Source organism: Panthera onca, chromosome B3 (genome assembly GCF_046562875.1).
Source record: "Panthera onca isolate mPanOnc1 chromosome B3, mPanOnc1 haplotype 2, whole genome shotgun sequence".
Lineage (NCBI taxonomy): Eukaryota > Metazoa > Chordata > Mammalia > Carnivora > Felidae > Panthera > Panthera onca.
The window spans coordinates 141,719,111-141,738,212 of NC_138344.1; the positions used below are offsets into that span (position 1 = coordinate 141,719,111).

At 48.7% G+C, this 19,102-nt stretch overlaps 1 protein-coding gene across 2 annotated transcripts in view; it reads right to left on the reverse strand.

The window, feature by feature from the left end:
• Window positions 1-19,102, reverse strand: part of WARS1 (tryptophanyl-tRNA synthetase 1) — a 31,828-nt gene that overhangs the window by 11,137 nt on the left and 1,589 nt on the right. For both annotated transcript variants that reach the window (XM_060620750.3, XM_060620751.3), the window contains exons 2-6: window positions 14,127-14,305; window positions 8,920-9,133; window positions 7,809-7,917; window positions 3,653-3,772; window positions 2,956-3,138 (exon numbers count right to left, since the gene is read on the reverse strand). In XM_060620750.3, coding sequence (XP_060476733.1) covers window positions 2,956-3,138; window positions 3,653-3,772; window positions 7,809-7,917; window positions 8,920-9,133; window positions 14,127-14,240 — 740 coding nt within the window. In that variant the 5' untranslated portion in view covers window positions 14,241-14,305. The remainder of the gene's footprint in view (window positions 1-2,955; window positions 3,139-3,652; window positions 3,773-7,808; window positions 7,918-8,919; window positions 9,134-14,126; window positions 14,306-19,102) is intronic.

A 19,102-nucleotide genomic window follows, 5' to 3' on the forward strand; every position in this document is an offset into this window, starting at 1 on the left:
TGCTTACACCCGGGGAGGACAAGCCGCTGTGTGGCGCCCGGGGACGAGGGCCACAGCAAGACTCTGCCTTGGGTGGAGGCAACCACGAAAGCTAACCAGCAGGGCCAATCTGCCCGTGGCATTGCCGCGAGCTGCACGAGAGGGCCCCCAGCCCCGAGAGGAGCGGAGTCTACAGCAGCCCCACGGCGACAGCGCTCCGGGCCGGCGGTGTCTGAGCAGCGTTCTGAGTAAGATAACCTTGCCGTTTCTTAGCAGATGGCCAGTGCTTGGGCCATGCGGGCCGCAGGATGAGCGGGGGCCGCCCCGTGAGCGCCGCAGCCTCCCCGGAAGGGACCTCGGCTCCCCAGGCGCACCCGGGGCCCACGCGGCGCGATGCCGGGCCGCGCGCCGAGGCCTCGCCCCTGCTGCCAAGGAGCAGATCTGGCCGCGTCTCCTACGTGAGGGCCGAACACCTCGCTCCCCTCAGGACGGCACCTGCCCTGCACACTCACAAGGTTTAAAGGACAGTTCCCAGGTTACCTCACACGGGCCATCAGTGACAGGGTTTTAGAACCGAACGGGATTTTAGGTCGTACATTTACGAAGCGCTCACCACATACTGCTCAAAGGCCGCTTTGCGTGTAGCACCTCACTAAGTCCTCATGAAACTGCAGCAGGGGCGCCATGACCTCCCGACTTTTGTCCTTCGTTTGTCCTCACAGCCCTCATTATCACCTGGTTTGGCATCTGTTAAACTGCCGACTCTCGCCGTTTGCAGATAACCAGACACAGCTGCTGGATAAGTGTCCCGTGGGCAGCTGTATCCCCTGCGTAAGCCTGGCACGTCGCAGATGCTCAGGGAACACGTGAGCGAGCGAGCCGGGCAAGCAGGCAGACGGCAGGTGACTCAGCTGCCCGGCACACGGTAAACGGTGGTCAGGATGGGAACCCGGGCAGGGCACACGGAAGGACCCTCCCCTGGGCTGCCCGCCACTTGTGCTAAACCCCCGACTTACAGGAGGCTCAGAGAACATACGGACTCGCCCCAAGGAACCACACCAACCAGGAGCGGAGCTGGGTCTGGAACACCAGCTCGCAGATCCCCGGTGCAGTATCTTTCGTCCCTCGTGGCTCCTGGCAGGAAGGCCTCTCTGGGCCCACACACAGGGCCAGAAACGTGTGTGGGGACAGGGTGTCCGGAGCCAGCCTGCCTGCCGTGGACTTCTCTCCCCACGGGGCCCTGGCTGCTTCGCTCCCACCCAGAGAGGGGCTGGAGGCTGGCTTTGCTGTAGTTTCAGCTCCTAAAGACCAGGAAGGAGCTTTTTTCAATCAAAGATCTGGATTCTGAGTTAAGTCTCAAGAAAAAAAAGTACAATGCTCAACTGTTTAAAAGGAACTGCTGAAAACAGGATTTAGCTTTTAAAACTTCTCTCTTGACTTTAGGTTCAACAAAAGAGGTCTTTCGGAGAAGAGGCAGCACAGAACCATTGATTTACATGTTATCCGGGTTTTCATCACTCCTGCATGTTCACGGAAGAAGAGGAAGTTCCTGCCGAGCAAAGCCACAGGACACACAAGTGCAGTTACCAGAGACAGGCTGGAAAAGTTGCCCCAGACCCCACGTTCTCTCAGAATGTGCCGAGAGCCGGGGGGTGGGGGGCTGTGCGGTGGCCTTTCCCGGGCACTATTCAAAAGTCCACCCCCCATCATGTGCCCACCCTCTCAGTCATCTTCGTGGGCTTGCAAGGGGCGTTTGCTTCTGCCTCACCGGCATCTCCGGGCAGCGAGGCAGGGACTGTGTTTGGCCTACTGCCGTGTTCTCAGGACCGAGGAGGGCGCCTGCCACAGAAGGCACCCCGTGTCTACTGTACTGACCAAGCGGAACAGGGCCACCCCTCGCTGCGTCCCAGATGTGGCTGAGTGGAGCCCGGGGTGCTGGGGGGTGAAGGGGGCGCATGTGACTCAGGCTGTAGGAGGGACAGCTCCCGGGAAAAGGGAGCTTGACGGCGTGTTTGGAGGTGGCGCAGGGAGAGGAGAAGTCAGAACACACTCAAAGGTGGGGCGGTGGGACCACGGGGTGTGCCATCTGGCCGGACGTGGCAGTGACGCCGGAGAGGAGCACCGGCCAACCCACCGAGGACACCACACCACAATGCCTGTATGCCCAGAGATGCGATTTTAAAAATCTCAAGATAAAATTAAAAAATTACTAATTCATTTACTAGTTGGTAGAAAGGCCAGACTTCTTATCAAGGCAACTATGTCTTTCTGTGGATATAAAGCCACCATTCAGATTTCAGTCCTTATAAAAAGGGACATTCTGGGGAAACGGTATGGAGCGTGTTCCTCTGCACTGAGTGCGGACGCAGCCCGTCCCGTGTTTTCACCACATCCTGTCTTGGCCTGGTAATGAGCCCTCGTATGATGGGGGCCACCCTCCTTAGGTTCCGTGGGGATTGCCTGTGCCTTGCGGGGAGAGCTGTGTCTCAGGTGCTCAGGATGTATTTGCTGAGCCGAACAGCATGTTCTTGGGACACTTGACAAAGCCTTACTTTTCTAACATAGTTCTTCGTAGTCATTTGGGATGAAACAGACCTCAGAAGTTTCAATTCAGGGATTTTCCAAACGCAGGATTTTGGCCTACTGAGTGGTCAACTTAAAGAACTGGCCCGTGAACGGACTGTGTGCCAGCGAGCCCTTCTCTGTGAGGAGAAAAGTATGCCAAGAAAGAGAAAGGCGCTAACCCGGCAAACTGACGGTCCTCGGAGAGAAACTACAATTCTGTCTCAAGCTGTGGATGGAAACCTTAACTGGAGAACGAAACCAACAAACCATATCCTAATGTTTCACAAAGGGAGAAAAACATTCACCAGACCTAAAGGCCATTTCTGATGTCTCCGACTCAGCCGTGGCTGAGATGAGGCCCTGACGTCTGCATCTGCTTGTTTAGAAGGCAGCTGAGCATCCTCTCCTTACCCCATGTAGTCAAGATCAGAGAAGATGAAAGTCTTGTTGATGTCAAAGCCACAGGCGATGATGTCCTTGGCGTTCTCCACGGCGTAGCCGTAGGCCTGGTCCAGGGTCAGGTCTTTCCACAGGTACTTCTCATCATCTGTCATCTGGATGACCAAGGGTACGTTAAACACATCCTGCAGCCACCTAGGACACACCGGGAAAGAAGGCTACCGTCTCGTTTCTCTGTTCTGAATCCGAAGACACAGTCCCTGCTAACAATGTATGGCAAAACTTTCTCGTCTACACAACCGCACAGTGTCATGCTGTGAAATTTGACCACTACGACCGATTAACTTGGAAGGCCCTGCATTCAGCTTTGTACTGCTTTACATTATTTTGCAGGCTGGCAACTGTTTTAGGAGGTAGGTATTATCACTCCCTTCCTGCAGACGTGGAAATGAAGGCTCAGGGAAGGGACTCTGCCACGGTCACAGGAACAGGAACAGGAGGAAACAGGCTGGCTGACCCCATCATGCCACGCTTTCTAAAGTGACACCAGGAACAAAGTGAACAGAAGCCAGAAAGGTACCAGTCCCCTCACACCTTGTTTGTCTAACGAACACAAAGTAGGGCTGCCTTGTCATTCTAGACATGGTTTATAAATAATATTCCTGGTTTACCAATAGAAGTGAAAAAAGGTACCCGATACAATACTTACTTTGTGAAAATAAATGGGATGAGGTGACCTACATGCATTGCTTCGGAAGAGGGGCCCCTGCCCGTATACAGGTAAAACGGCTTCTTATTTTCATAGGCATCAAGGATTTGATTCATATCTCTAAATGAAAACGGAGAAAAGGAAATAGTGTGATTTTCTGAAATAAAAATTAAGGCACTGATGCTCACTGGGAAATGATAGAGAAAATACAACACAGATAATAGTTAGAGTTTGTTATCCTTGGCACTTATGTTAGAAAAATGACAGGAAATGTCTACTGACATGATTTCTCCTGTGTTTGTTTTAAAAGTATGAGACACGCAGGTTTGGAATAAAAGATGCATACAGTTGGGCAGCCAGTGGAGCCCCTTTGGAATTTTCAAATATCAGTGTGCCCACGTCATCTGCTTTCCTGGGAATGATGCCAAGCCAGCCCTACACAATCCCTTGTTTAGGACCCCAGCCCTGAGACTCTGGAGACCCAGACGGGGAGGCTGCAGGGCCCTGCACAGTCCTGACTCGGGGCTGGGAGTGAAGAACATGCATGGGGAGTATAGAGGTCAGGTCCCCAGCTGCAGATCTGATTCGGACTCCCCCAGCCAGGCTGGGACCAAGTGTCTTCATCTGGGAGTCACTGTGGAATCATCGGCCCTCCCCCAGGACTGGGGTCCACAGACAATGCACAATGAAGGGTCCTCCCTCCCAATTGTGCAGAATCACCTGGTCATATTGCATTTCCCTGGACCCTACCTTCAGAGAGTCTGACTCAGTGAATCTGGGTGGTATCTGGGAATCTGCATTTTTAAAAAGCTCCCTCAGTAACCACCTCATTGGCAGGGTGTGAAACCACTACTCCAGCGTGTGAACGCTCTTCATTTCTGGATAAAGTGTCCCCAAATAAAAGAGGTCTGGCTGGGAGGCCCCACGCAAGAATACTCTAAGAAGTGACCCCTCCTCACAGCCCACACCAAGGGTTCACAGCGTCCATCTTCGGGCTCACAGGGTCGTGGGGACTGTTTCTTTGTGCTTAGCTTCTTTTACCTCCAGGAAATGATCATACACGGTTTTTGAAATAAGGAAAGAATAAAAAAAAAAAGTAATTTTGGAAGAAAAGAGTCTTTCTTTGGTTCTCACAATTAACTTTTATGGGCTTAAAGAAGCAAGAAAAAAATGTAGCTGTCCCACGAGCTGTCCTTGAAGTCTCTGAGAGCTCCCCAAGGACTGCCCTGGGGGCCAGGCGCTCTTAAGGAGCACAGGGAATGGACTGAGGCTTGCAAATCGAGCTCAGCTTCGTGAAGATAGTTTCCAGCAGGTGAAGGAGCCCAGGCAAAGCCCACAGTTTGCAGCTTGACAGCACGTGCTACCTCTCCCCTAACCCCCCATTTTGCAGATGATAATGTTAGAGGGGCATTCTCAAACCTGACAATGGCCAAAAGTTGCAAGTTCCATGCCTCCCCAAGCCAAGAGCCTACAGGGTTACTCACAGAAGTAAACAAGTCATATGGGCAGCGAGAACTGTAAAATGCTAAGTTTTGATTCAAGATCAACAAAACTGGTAAACCTTCAGCGAAAGTGACCAAGGTGGGAAAAAAAGTGCGAAGCCTCTACTAAAGTCAGGAATGGAAGAAGGGACGTTATTACTGACTTCACAGGAATAAAAAGGATTATAAAGGAATGCTAAGAACAATCGTATGGCCACAAATGAGACAACCTTGATGAAAAAGACCAATTCCTAGAGAGAAACTACCAGACTGACTCAAGAAGAAAATAGAGAATCTGAACAAATCTAGAACAAGCGAAGAAACTGAACTAGTAATCAAAAAATGACCCACAAAGAGCCCAAGACCAGATGGCCTCATCGCGGATTCTATCAAATATTAAAAAAACATCAATCAACAGCAGTCCTTCACAAACTCTTCCAAACAAATTGAAGAGGGAATACTTGCAAACTCATCCTGAGGCCAGGGTTATCTCGACACCACAAGCGACAGAAAACTGCAGACCCTTGTGATACAGATGCCAACATCCTCAGCTGCTAGCAGACCAAATCCAGCAACATATAAAACGGATGATGTATCATGATCAAGTGGGATTTGTCCCAGGAATGCAAAGTTGGTTCCACACACAAAAATCCATCAATGTGATACACCCTATCAATATAAGACATGATCATCTCAGCAGACTCAGAAGAAGAATTTAATAAAATCCGACACCTTTCATGACGAAAATACTCAACAAGCTAAGAAGAGAAGGAAACTTCCTTAACATAATTCAGGGCATACTTCGGGGAAAACCCACAGCTAAATGTAAAAGTAAAACTTTTGGAGCAAATCTTCATGATCTTGGACTAGGCAACAGTTTCTTAGGACACTAAAAGCAAAGGGAACTGAAAAACAAACTGTATTTCATAAAAATGAAAAAGTATTGGGTTTCAAAGAACACTCAATAAAGTGAAAAGATACACAATTGGAGTATTTGCAACCCATATATTTGATAAGAAACTAGGATCTGAAATATTATATAAAAAACTCTTATAGCTCAGTGATAAAAAGATAACCTGATTAAAAAGTGGGCAAAGGATCAGAATATTCTTCAAAGAATATATAAAAATAGCCAATAAGCACATGAAAGGATGCTCAACATCATTAGTCATTAGGGAAACATAAATCAAGACACAATGAAAAACCACTTCAGGGGCACTTGGGTGGCTCAGTCGGTTGAGCGTCTGGTTCTTGCTATCAGCTCAGGTCGTGATCCCAAGGTCATGGGATTGACCCGCATCAGGCTCCTTGCTGAGCTCGGAGCCTGCTTGGGATTCTCTTTCTCTCCCTTTGCCCCTCCTGCCAGCTCCTGCCTGTGCTCTCTCTCTCCCTCTCAAGGAAAAAAAAGAAAGAAAAGATAAAGAAAAACCACTTCCTACCTATGAGCATGACTCTAAAACAAACACAAAATAGAAAGCAGTAAGGGTTGGTGAGGATGTGGAGAAACTGGAATCCTTGTTTGTGCACTATTGGTGGGAGTACAAAAATCACAGCCACTGTGGAGATCAGTTTGGCAGATCCTCAGAAAGTTCCAGAACTACCTTACGATGCAATAGTTCTGTTCCCACACACCCTGAGAGAACTGAGAACGTCTGTCCACACAACATACATTCTTTCCAGTGAAAAGAACCCAAATGCCCAGCAAGCGGTGAATGCATAAACAAAATGTTGTGGGGCGAATCTATTCAATGGCACATTATTCAGGTATAAAAGGAGTGAAGCACTAATGCACCCGGCAACACGGAGGAACCTTGAAAACCCTGAAACGGTGGTTGCCGGGGTGGTGGGGGTGGGGGGATGGGGTTTCTTCCCGGGGTGGAGACGTTCTGGAGCTGGTGGCGGTGATGGGTACACAACCTTATGAATATACTAAAGACCACTGAACTGTATACTTGAAGAAGGTTAATTAAATCCTAAGGGAAAAGCTTTGATTATATTCTGTCCAGAAAGAGGGCTGAGTGGGGCGTGGCGTTTTCCGCACACGGAATTTTAAGTGTTCCGGCAGACGGCCGAGTGCCATCCTGCGCGCTCTCCCACAACCACGAAGTGCAAGCACAACAGAACAGCCCCACCACGGACCATAAGTCCCGTGAGCAGAGTTTCAAAAATGAGCTACAAGAACCCTCTTGGAACCTGCCCATTTTCTGATGCAATCTGCGTGGAATTTATAGCAGGAGGCAGGGATAGTCTGTCCAAGGCACACTCTATTGGTTTCTCTTTTGCCATGACTCACGAGGGAGCCAGTACAATGGCAGGAAGAGGGCGCAGTTTCAGGAAGCCTCTTGCTTATCGCGTGGGAAATGTTAAACTTGGACATATTAATCTCTTTTATCTTATGACATTTTATGATTTTATAGTGCATAATCTAGCGTGAATCTCATCTGCCGTGTATGTGACCTCCACCTTGTGAAGTGAACAGCTCACAAATGAATAAAGTCGGGGCCCGAGGGGGAGGGGACAGGACATGAACCCACGGCCAGTTACTGACAGGACAGAAGGCGGACCCCAGTCTTCAGACAGCTGGCTATCATTTCCCCACATAGCAGGCAGCCTGCAGGAGGGGCCTCCTAATCATGCCTGGAACTAAAGGGAGCGGAGGGTGGGAAGCCCCTGACCTGTGTGAGAAGAAGATGCCTCTGCGCAGGAAGCGGTGTGGTTTCTGCCCGATGGCTCTCTCTATCCGGTTTACCAGCTCTTTGTCAATTTTACTGCTTCCGAACCGAACTGGAAAAAAAAAATGGTAATGAGGAAATGACTATCTTAGGTGGTGTGGGGTTTGGTGATCAGGTATTACCGAAGGGGAAAAGCTGGTGATCCGTGTACAATCCTAACGAACTCAGTCCTCTCCAGGACTTTTGCTCCTAGTCCCTACCTCAACCCCAATCAAATGCCTTTCATGTTAACAATGACAGCTGAGACGGCAACCAGCAAAACAGGAAACAAATTACAGAATAAAACGGTGTTTTGTCTGGGATTGGATTTTGATGGGAAACCTATCCAGAATTCAGCCTGCCTAGCAACTTTTCACCTCCACCCCCGCCCCCCAGTTGCTAATTACGGGGGACTTTATGTACACTGACAACCATAATCTTAATATTCTTTAGTCGTTGGATTGAACTAGCATCTGTCTACCAGTGAATTTCCCCCCATTGGTAGTCGATACTTAAATTAGGAAAATAGTTTTCAACTTTGATCAAAACATTTTAGTAATGCCCCCTCTCTGGTGATTACCAGTGATCTTGAAATACGGACTTCCCTGAGCAGGAAGCCCTGTGGGGAAGGGCTGGCCAGTGGCGACCTGTCCCCTTGAGGAGTCACCCTTCTTAAGCAGACTTCCAGCTTTTCAGCTCCACAGTCAATACCACTGGAGGAGACTTAGGTGATCCATTTCTGACTTTAAGCATTCAGTGAAAGGTGATTTGAATGACTGCAAAGATGCCACTCCAAAAGACCTTTCCTGAAGTTCTGAATTGCTCAAAAAAAAAGGAGAACGCTTCCACTAACCTATCTACTATAGATCATTATTTTGAAATAAGTTTTACGTTGTTATTTCAGTTGAAAAGAATCCTTTGGGAATATAATGCACGACCAAAAGATTTTAGCATCTATTTTTTCTTGCCATTGAAGCTTGACTGGGTTTATAATTCAAGAGAAAAAAACACCAACGAGATCAACTAGTGACCAATGGGATCACTTCTAAAAGTTGGGGCTTCTCCCAGGACGTACCAATGAGCTTATCATAGTCAATGCCCTTGGCACTGCTGGTCTGTACCGTCCATGGGTCCACAAAATCCTCTTCAGCTTCTGTGGCACCCAGGCCACTATCGTTCCCAGGTGCTGGGTTCCCTGGAGGGCAGTCGGCTTTGTAATCTTCCCCCATGGCGGCTTTGTAGCTCATTTTTAACGATAACAGCATCTGTACTGCAGAATCGATTTCATCCTGGACAAAGGAAATAAGGATGAAACCTAAAAATACTAACATGGCTAACATCTTGCTGAGCGTGACTGTCGCGTGGCAGGCGCTGTGCTAAATGCCCTCACACACGTTACCTCCTTCAGTCTCAAGACAGCCCTCCGAGGCAGGCAGCATCACTGTCACTGTGCTGTTCCAGTAGGACTCTGACACTCACAGAGGTGAAGGAGTCTGCCCAGGTACACACGGCAAGTCACGGGCCCAAATATAGTTCACTTCTGCATTGTTCTAGTGGATCTATGTAATCTATGGATTACCACCACAAACGCTACCGGATGAATGTGACATGATAGACACTGTTATTTACGACACAGTGAAGACACTAAGGATTTCTCAAACACCACCGATGCCAGAGAACGTGTGCGGCAAGCTCCCTGGACCGAGTATACGGAATTCTACATCGGACCTTGTTTTCCTGTGCCACACAGTCGAGACGAGTATTTGCGGCAGCTTAGATGATGCCACCAAGGATGGTAATGGCAACCCTAGACACAGGGAAACAGATAAAGGCAAGGAAAAATAGAGGCTTTCAAGTCATAAATTAAGGAGGGATGTAGTGGGAAACAGTTATATTACTGTAGTTTGGAGCCTTATCAAGCTGTCCAAAGTGTTTGCATACTGAGTGCTTTAAATAAGCAGAAGGAAAACAAATGTAGACGACATCCGTGGGTACTCTGGAGATCTATCAAAGCCCTTCTGCTCTGGAAGCCCACACTAGCCACCCATGAAGGCTGGCCTCTGAAAGAGCAGGCCTAATTAGGCACATTAGTCATGCTATGCCCAGAGCTCTGCTCCTGTAATTGGCCTTGCTGGATTAGATCACAAACAAAGAATATACACAGTCCAATTTGCCTGCCAAGGGAAGTACAAACATTCCTGTTTAGAGTTTACACATAATGTTCCATAAACTGGGTTTCCCGGTGGAGACACCACACCAACCTCCATCCAGACGTCACGGTTGCATCAGGAGCAGCCCCGGGGCCACAGAGAACTGACACCTTGGGGAGATTCCGCAGATACAGATTTGAGTTCCAAATTCGGAAACTACCTGGAATTCGTTCTTAAAATGAATTAGAACCGTGGGCCGAATAACTCCATGGCTAACCCTCAGAGAAGAGATAGGATAATTGCCAGGCTGCATAGGTGAGTACGTTTTACTCATCTCATTCCTGCAGCGCCTAGGTTCAGTGCAACCACATAATGTTTAGCAAGCATGATTTATCGAATTATCTGTGGGAAGGATCAGCGTGCTTTGAAGTACACTTTGGTCAATACCCTTTTATCACCGGCTATGTTGACATTTAATACTCTATCTGCTCGAACTCTGCTTGCAACCTGGAGGCTCTTCGAAAGTCAAACATTCAACCAGTATCCCTGCTCGAGAACTGTCTTCAGTCTGGAGTGGGATTTAAATAGACAGACAAGCCTGCCGTGTGGATTTTCTTGTTTCCTTAATCTAACATGGAACAGGACACTGAAACAGGACTTAAAAGCTGACTTTCTGGGGAGAAAAAAAAGACTATACACAACCTGAATATATAAAGCTCCAAGACAGGCAGAACTATCCATGGTGGAGGCCTAGGGTGGAGGGCAGAGGCAGTGGCTGAAGGGGCCTGAGGATGGCTTCCGGGCGCTGCTGTCTGGTTTCCTGATGTGGGCACTGGTTACATAGGTGTGGTCATTTTGTGAAAATTCAGTAAGAGGACTGATTACGATCTCCATACTTTTCTAGTTAAATGGTGCACTTCCAATTAAAAAGTTTACTTAAACTAAGAGGACAAGGAAGACGACTGCTCTCTAGCTTAACCTTTACAATCCAGTGCCATTTCTTGTTTTGTTTTTGATTTAAAAAATTTTTTCAACATTTATTATTGAGAGACAGAGAGAGACAGAGCATGAGCATGGGAGGGGCAGAGAGAGAGAGAGGGAGACACAGAATCGGAAGCAGGCTCCAGGCTACAGCTGTCAGTGCAGAGCCTGACGCGGGACTCGAACTCACAAACTGTGAGATTATGACCTGAGCCGAAGTCGGGTGCCTAACCGACTGAGCCACCCAGGCACCCCTGATCCAGTGTCATTTCTCGAGTCCTGCTCAAACTGTTCATGCTCCCAGCCACTGTCTCTCTTCAGAGCCCCTGGATTCTGACCTATCCCCCCAGGAAACACCCTGCTTTTTAGTGAACTGTGGCCGAAAGCAGGGGGTCTTATCCCCCTGGTACATGGAGGAGAGAAGAATGGTGAGGACCCCAGCCTACACACATGGCAGAGACGGCTGAAGAAAGAACTCCCGGTGCCCTCGCTGTATTGGTGCTCCCAAAGTGGCTCAAGTATTTGCACAAAGTCAATTTCTAAAACATCAGGTGTTCTATCATAACACATTCCAGAGCCAAATTTACTTCTGAGTTTTCCCCATTTTGCTCTGACTTCATTGTGCAACCTCTGATCTCTCTCGTTGGTCAGCTGATGGCTTAAGTCAAAGAACACACTAGGAAGAGTAATTCTAAATGGTGGTAAGTATCGTGTGTTTAATAATGAACACAACCGGAGTCACTAAGAATTACTAACTAAAAACACTTCTGAAATGGCATTCATATTTAGTATTAAATAGGTAAAAATACCACTGCCAAGTTTCCAAGAATGGGTTTAAAGAGTAAATGAACAACATTTGGGTCCTTTATCTATTTCAAGGTTTTTAAAAACAACTTCTTAGCCTCATCCACCAAGTCCTACCTGATGTGTAAACCTCTGTCTGTGAATAACCAACTCCTTGTTTTGACATCACTGTCTTACAGTACCACTTATTTCTTTTAAGATATAATGGTTTATTGGGGGTCCAAAGAGTTGAAGTAAACTGCCAGGGTGGGTGGGAGATGGTTGAGGCCATCGGTGGAGGACCCAGGAAGCGGTCCTGAAAAGAAGACAACCGGGGCTGGAAGTGACGGACGAGGAAGTCACGGAGATGTAGCAGCTGAGGTTCCTAAGGGTGGAGGCATCGCAGAAGGAAAGGCAGTGCCTCCGTGCATTAGAGACGCAGACGGAACGGATTACACTCCTGAAACCTCGCGGCAACAGCAGAGAGACCTTTAAGAAAGGCGTAACCCCGTGAGGACAAAGGCAACAAAAAGAGGGCGTCAGCAAGAAGATTTCGGAAACTGCAGAGCTGCTGGATGGACTGGTAGCAGGATGTCGTGAAAACACTGGAATTATGCCGCTGGGGAGTCCTGGGGCTGGGGGCTGGGGCATCAGTGGAAGTGAGGGGGAAAGTGGGTTCTAAAAACAGGAGCACAGGTTGAAAGTCTGTTTAAGAAACAGCTGGTCGGCTCTCTGCCCGCCCCCCCCCGCCCCCCCCCCCCCCCCCCCCCCACAGAGGCTCTGTGCCAGGGAGGTGGAGTTAGAAGTATCTAGATCAGGGGCACACGGCACTGAACAGGGAAGTTCAGGGACAGCCACACAGCCCAGCCCCTCTGTCCTCAGAGGATATCAGGAAAACCATCACCAAGATCTCAGAGATAAAAGGTCACTTACTGTACCTAGGAAACAAGAACGGGTTGCTATAAGGAAAGGAACATTCGAAAAGCAAATGAGCTCATGGAAGTTAAAAATGACAGGATAAACGAAACACGATAGGAGGATTAAGAGTTGAGGAGGGAGTGCCTGGCTGGCTCAGTGGGTGGAACATGACACTCTTGATTTCAGGGTTATGAGTTCAAACCCCACGTTGGGTGTGGAGCCTACTCAAAGGGAAAAAAAAAGGAAACATAAGAAGTTAAGGAAATATATCTGAAAGAAGAGCAACAAGAAAACACAATGGAAAGGAGAAGTTAAAAAATAAAATAAAAACAAAAACAAAAACAGAGGGGGCCAGCTTCTGGGAAAAAAAGACCCACAGAGAACAGAGAAAACAGGAGAGAAGAAATCAAAGACATAATAGAATTTCTGAGAATTAAGGGTCCTCTTTTTTTTTTTTAAGTTTATTTATTTTTGAGAGAGAGAGAGAGAGAGAGCGAGAGAGAGAGTGCGAGCACACACACAAGAGTGCATGGCAAGCCCAGTGAGGCCCAGGAGGGGCTCAAGCCAATGGACCACGAGAGTATGCCCTGAGCCCAAATTGGACGCTTAACTGACTGAGCCACCCAGGCGCCCTGAGAATTAAGGGTCTTAAGTTTCTAGTTATAGTAGACAAAATAAAGGTACTTTTAGACATGCAAGTCCTCCCAAATTATTTCTTTAGCGCTAATTTTTTCAGAAAACTATTGGAGGATTTGCTCTGTCAAGACAGAGTAAACAAAGGCGGAGTAAGACACAGGATCAGGAAACAGGGAGCCCACAGGGGGAGGGAAGGGAGAGACAGCTTTTCAAGAAGATGAGCTACAGACTGGCTGGTGTGAGTGCCCTGGGAGGAGACTCACCCGGCTGGAGGGGGCCCGGAGCCCCATTACCGTTAGTACACAAGACACTGAGCCAACAGGAATCTGGACAAACATCAACTCCGGGGCAGGAAAGGCAAGGCACCTGGAGTATACTCAGTGGGTCAGCTGCCAGCAGCACTTATGTGGTCAGAAGAGCATCGATGCTGACACTGACTGACATGCGCGGGACAGCAGAGGGATGGGAGGTGCCGATGGAGGTGCTAACTCCTCTCACCCACACCTGAATATCGACAAGAAGCAATGTAAAAGTGTGATTTTTAGAGAAATGGGGGGTACCTATCAAAGAATCCGCTCAAAGAACTGAAATGTTTGTTCCTGGGAAAAGAAAATGGAACAGGAAAGGTGGAGGGCTGCTGAATTTCGGAGGCTTTTGTTTAGACCACACGCACGTCAATAACGGAGAAAATAAATTCATAGTCAAAAGACCTCAGTTATTGAGGGAACAGAGTCTTGGGAACAGTCTGCTCCCGGGAGACATAACCCTAGACTTGGCCCAGATGCACGTGCAGCGAACCCGACAAATCCCATACCTGTGGTGCCTTTCCAGCTTTGAGGGACCGCACGAGCTCCCCCTGAGCAGCTATCCTGTTGAACAGTTCCAGAGGGGAGGCACACCCCTGTTCGCCGTTGGGCACGTCCGCCATCTTCCAGGACCTAGGTCTCTAGCTGGCTAGGGCGTTGGAAGATTTGCTCGGTGGTCCAGACAAAACTGTGGGGGGCAAGGGGGAGAAGGGGGGGGAAGACCGATTAACCAACCACTGCAGCTGTTTTCCCGCTCATGCATCTACCTAGTCCTTCGCCTTTCCAACAAGGATGGAGGAGTTACAAGAAAGGGCATGGGGGAAACAGCGGTGATAAAGGCATCGGCAGGAATTTGGGGCCATGAGGGAGAAAAGAGGAAGAGCAAGTGCAGTGAGGAGGACTGACGGGAGGAGGGCTGGGAGTTCAGGGCAGCAAAGGAGGACCCCTAACTAAGAGCATGTGAGCCTCACCCGGTGCCCAGCGCACAGGAAGGACGCGTGTTTGTTCAGGGAGCAGACACCAGAGTGTTTTAACAAACCTAAGTCCACTAGAGCTAAAAACATTTGGCAGACTGCTATTTACTCTTTATCTTAATTGTGCCGGGGATGAGTTTCCAGGCCTTTGCAGCCATAACCAACATACGGCTGAACAAACGGCTTTCTCTGCCAGCCAGCTGCTCTGTTCTCAGCTGAAGCGAGGTGGGGTGGAGGGCAGGGCCTTATCTGTCCCGGGCTCCAAACAGGGAAAAAACTATACACAGCCTGACCATTCTACGTGCCGACTAACTTCACTGCAGACCTCTGAAGAAGGTGTACCGGCACCTTTTAGTAGTTATTATTTTCTCTTAGCCTTGAAAAAGGTGGGACACAAGGCAGGCCACCCAGTGTCGCCTTGGAGCAGAGACCAGCCACAGTCAGTCCCCTTTTGGGTCAGTGTCCGCTTCCTCATCTATCAAGTGGCACCATCAGGAACCTCTCCACCTACCTTGAGGGCTGCTCTAAAGAAGAAATGAGGAAAAACCAGCTGGTAGCCTTTCGTAAACTAAAACAAGACATACACCTATTACGAGTACTGTCGTCAGGGTTCCGGGGCTCGGCCGAACCCCAGCTCCATCTATGACTTGCAGCTGTACCTTGAGTGAGGACAGGACAATGACAATGGGCTGTGCCAGAGCAGCTAACTCCCGGCACCTCCGTACCTGCTACTTTTCTGAGCACCTTATACACATCCACTTGCTGAAGCTTCACGGCAATCCTGTGAGACAGATCAGTTGTCCCCATTTTACGGATGAGCCAACCGAGGCACAGAGAGGTTATGAAACTTCCCCGAGATAACACGAGCAGTAGAGACGGGACATAAGCTCAAGCAGCTGCACCTTACACCCTCCAAAGCTGTCCTACACGTTCCCTGACTGCGAGGAGTCTCAGCTTCTCGACCGTGAGGCGCGGCTGACCGTAACACCACCTGCGGGATTGGCGTGTGGATGGAGTGTGACAGTGTGGGTGAACAGACAGTCCAGGGCAGCATTAGCACCGTGGCAGAGGTTCGATAAATGACTATTTTGTGTCTAACTGTTTAAGTTTTTTTCTATTAACTCTCTGAACCAAACACACAAACTTGAGGGGTAAATTTTTTTTTTTTTTTTTTTAAGTAAGCTTCACGCCCAGCATGGAGCCCAATGCAGGGCTTGAACTCACAACCCTGAGATCAAGACCCAAGCTGAGAGCAGGCCGAATGCTTAACCGGCTGAGCCACCCAGTAAACACTACTTGTGGGGTTCAAATTCACGACCCCACGATTAAGAGTTGCATGCTCTACCAACTGCGCCAGCCAGGTGCCTCAAGGGGTTATTTATTTATTTATTAATATTTATTTGTTTTTGAGAGAGAGAGAGAGACGGAGCATAAGCAGGGGAGGGGCAGAGAGAGAGGGAGACGCAGAATCCGAAGCAGGCTCCAGGCTCTGAGCTGTCGGCACAGAACCCGACGTGGGGCTCGAATCCACGAACCTTGAGATCACGACCTGAGCCAAAGCTGGATGCTTAACCGACTGAGCCACCCAGGAGCCCCAGGGGTAATTTATTTTTTATCAATTTGTTAAATGTTTACTTAAGAAGCACATAAATTTTAACTGGGCCAATTTTTATATAAGTCAATGAAACTGTAATACTGAAACCAGGATGAGACAATAGTCACTTTCTTTTCCCCCCTTGCTGAGAATCACCTCAATTCCCAGAAAAGGAAGTTGGGTGAAATGATTGTTTCAGATAACAAAGCCCCAGTTTAGGGAAGCCTATAAAAAAGAAATGCGGAAGAGCCTCTGAGGAGCACCTGTGAGGACAAACACTGAGGCTGTATCAGATAACAATCAAAGGGATGAAAAGCACTTCTAGCCACAAATGGCCAAACGTCACATCCCATGGCATAGGATATGCTCTGCGTTAGCAGATGAGAGGCTGAGGGCCCAGGGAAGTTAGAACCAGCCCCTGAGGTTCCACTGCCAGGGTAGCTAAGCCGGGACCTGATGCCAAAGCTCCTCTAAGCCGCGTGCTCTCTCAGAATTCCAGCCGCTCCCCCTGTCTGGAATGTGATACCCTCCTCTTCACGCACACTTCCTGTTATCTTACGAATTCAGGCCTCAGCTCTTTTCAGCAGCTCTTCCTGACTCCTGCGCCTCTGGGGCCAAGCCGATCCCTCTGTCGTCGGTGGTCCCCAAGCATTTTGTCAGTAACTCTACCAGGGCACTCACACTGCATTTACTGATTCACGTCTTCTCCACCAGACGGTGAAAGCAGGCACCGGGCTTTCTCTTCCATGTGCTTCTAGTGCCTCATGTGCAGCAGTTTATCAGCATTTATTGAATTAATCAGTCTCATCAGTCGCCCAGTTCAATCTTCACCATAAGATTTCCATCCTTATGTTATCTTCACAAGTGCTTTTCCCACTTTAAGGTAGATTTCCCCCAAGTGGACTTTAAACAGCCTCATTTTTTTTTTAAACATGCCACTTTGGCAAGTTGATTATTTAAAAAAAAATTTTTTTTTAACATTTATTTATTTTTGAGAGTCAGAGAGAGACAGAGTGTGAGTGGGGGAGGGGCAGAGAGAGAGAGGGAGACACAGAATCAGAAGCAGGCTCCAGGCTCCGAGCCGTCAGCACAGAGCCCGATGCGGGACTCCAACTCACGAACCGTGAGATCACGACCTGAGCCGAAGTCAGACGCTTAACCGACTGAGCCCCCCAGGCGCCCCTAAACAGCCTCATTTTTAGCATCCTATCGTGGAGCTGAGCCTGCCAGGATTTGGGAAGGGCCAGGCTGATGGCATGGCACCCACTCCAGGTTTCACACTCCCAGTTTGGTTTCTTTCCCCACTACTAACATCTGCCTACCATCCTGGTCACTGTCTTTGGAATTCCCTTTGGTTTATCCCGGTCCTTCCGAACACACGGTGTCTGCCATAAAAGGAAACTGGTGACAGCAGTAAGGTTCTAAAGTCTGTGGGTAGGGCTAAAAGCAAGTACAGACCAGAATTACCCCTAAAAAATTCCTAAGGAAAGCACCAGGTAGGACAACTGGGTGAGGCCTGGACAGATAATCTCCCCACTACAATGGAGATCACTGTAGAGAATCAGCTAGATGAATGGGGTCTGTGCTTAGGGTCTGCAATGTAGGGAAAAATATGTCTTTCCATAGCAAAATTCCATTTGAGAAGAAGCACACGGGAGCTAAATCCGATGAGACAACAGCAGATGAGGTCTCCCCGCTCTTGTGATGGGGAGGCAGACAGTGCATGGGAACCACCCACACAATAAACTGTGCATGTGTGTATGATGCAACCTCAGTGATGAGACAACAGAACAAAACCCCTTCTGTTCCAGGCACCCACCCATCTACCACCGTCTCACGTGCACACTGTCCTTTTCTTTCCCATCTAGTTGACACGATCTAGAATGAAGTTTAACTTCGGAGGTTTTTACCCCAGAGTTCAGCATGCCTGAAATGACATGCACGCTAGCATATGCGTGGTTTTCAGCAGAGCAGTCAGGTTCCAGAGTATGCAGGTTACTTCTACAACGGGGTCTGAGATGCCAAAAGCGTACAGACAACTGTCTTGGTGTTTACTGCTTAAACTGCAAGGAGGGCTTTGAATCTTTGTACGTATAGATAGAGAGAGCGAGAGGTGGGTGGGGGAGAGAGGGGCAGAGGGAGAGAGAAAATCTTAAGCAGGCTCCAGGCTCATCACAGAGCCTGACTTGGGGCTCGATCCCACGACCCCGGGATTGTGACCTGAGCCGAAATCAAAAGTGAAACGCTCAATCAACTGAGCCACCCAGGCAGCCTTGAATCTTTCTTAAGGAGAGTTGTTTTATCTGCTTAACAAATCCTGCGATCTAAAGCAAAGAAACAAAGCTATCATCTCCTCCGAAAAAAGTACTGGGACTGGAAAGAGCAGAACTGCATACTCCATAGCAGACCACAGTGCACCTTTAAAGAAAAAGTCAAGAGCTCTTAAAAGTTAATTCTCCATTCCTCTTTTTAGAGAACTTGAATCTTGGGCTCATTTTGACAGGTTCTGTTGTTCCGGAGGGGCTTAACAGGCACCTGAGGAAACTGGCTGCTTTTGGGATGAGGAACAGAAAGAAACAGAACTCTTTAACTGAAAAACAGGACTTGGGCCATAATGAAATCATCTCACAGAGGATCAGAACACTCCGCAATCCGGGGGAAGGGGGCACAAACACAGCCAATTCTAGAGCAGCCGGGAAGAGCAGACGACCCAGTAGTTTCTGGATGCCCGGAATACCACCAGGAGGTGGGTTCCCATCCCTCACATCCTGGCCCCGGAGTGTGGGTGACAACAGCTTTGTTGTTCCCAGAGGACAGGAAAGTGACCGGTAGAGCAAGGAGTTCTTCAACACTTGGAACCCTGGGACAGATTGTGTCCACCTTTTCTTTGTTAAACGCGGGGAAGAGAGGTAATTTT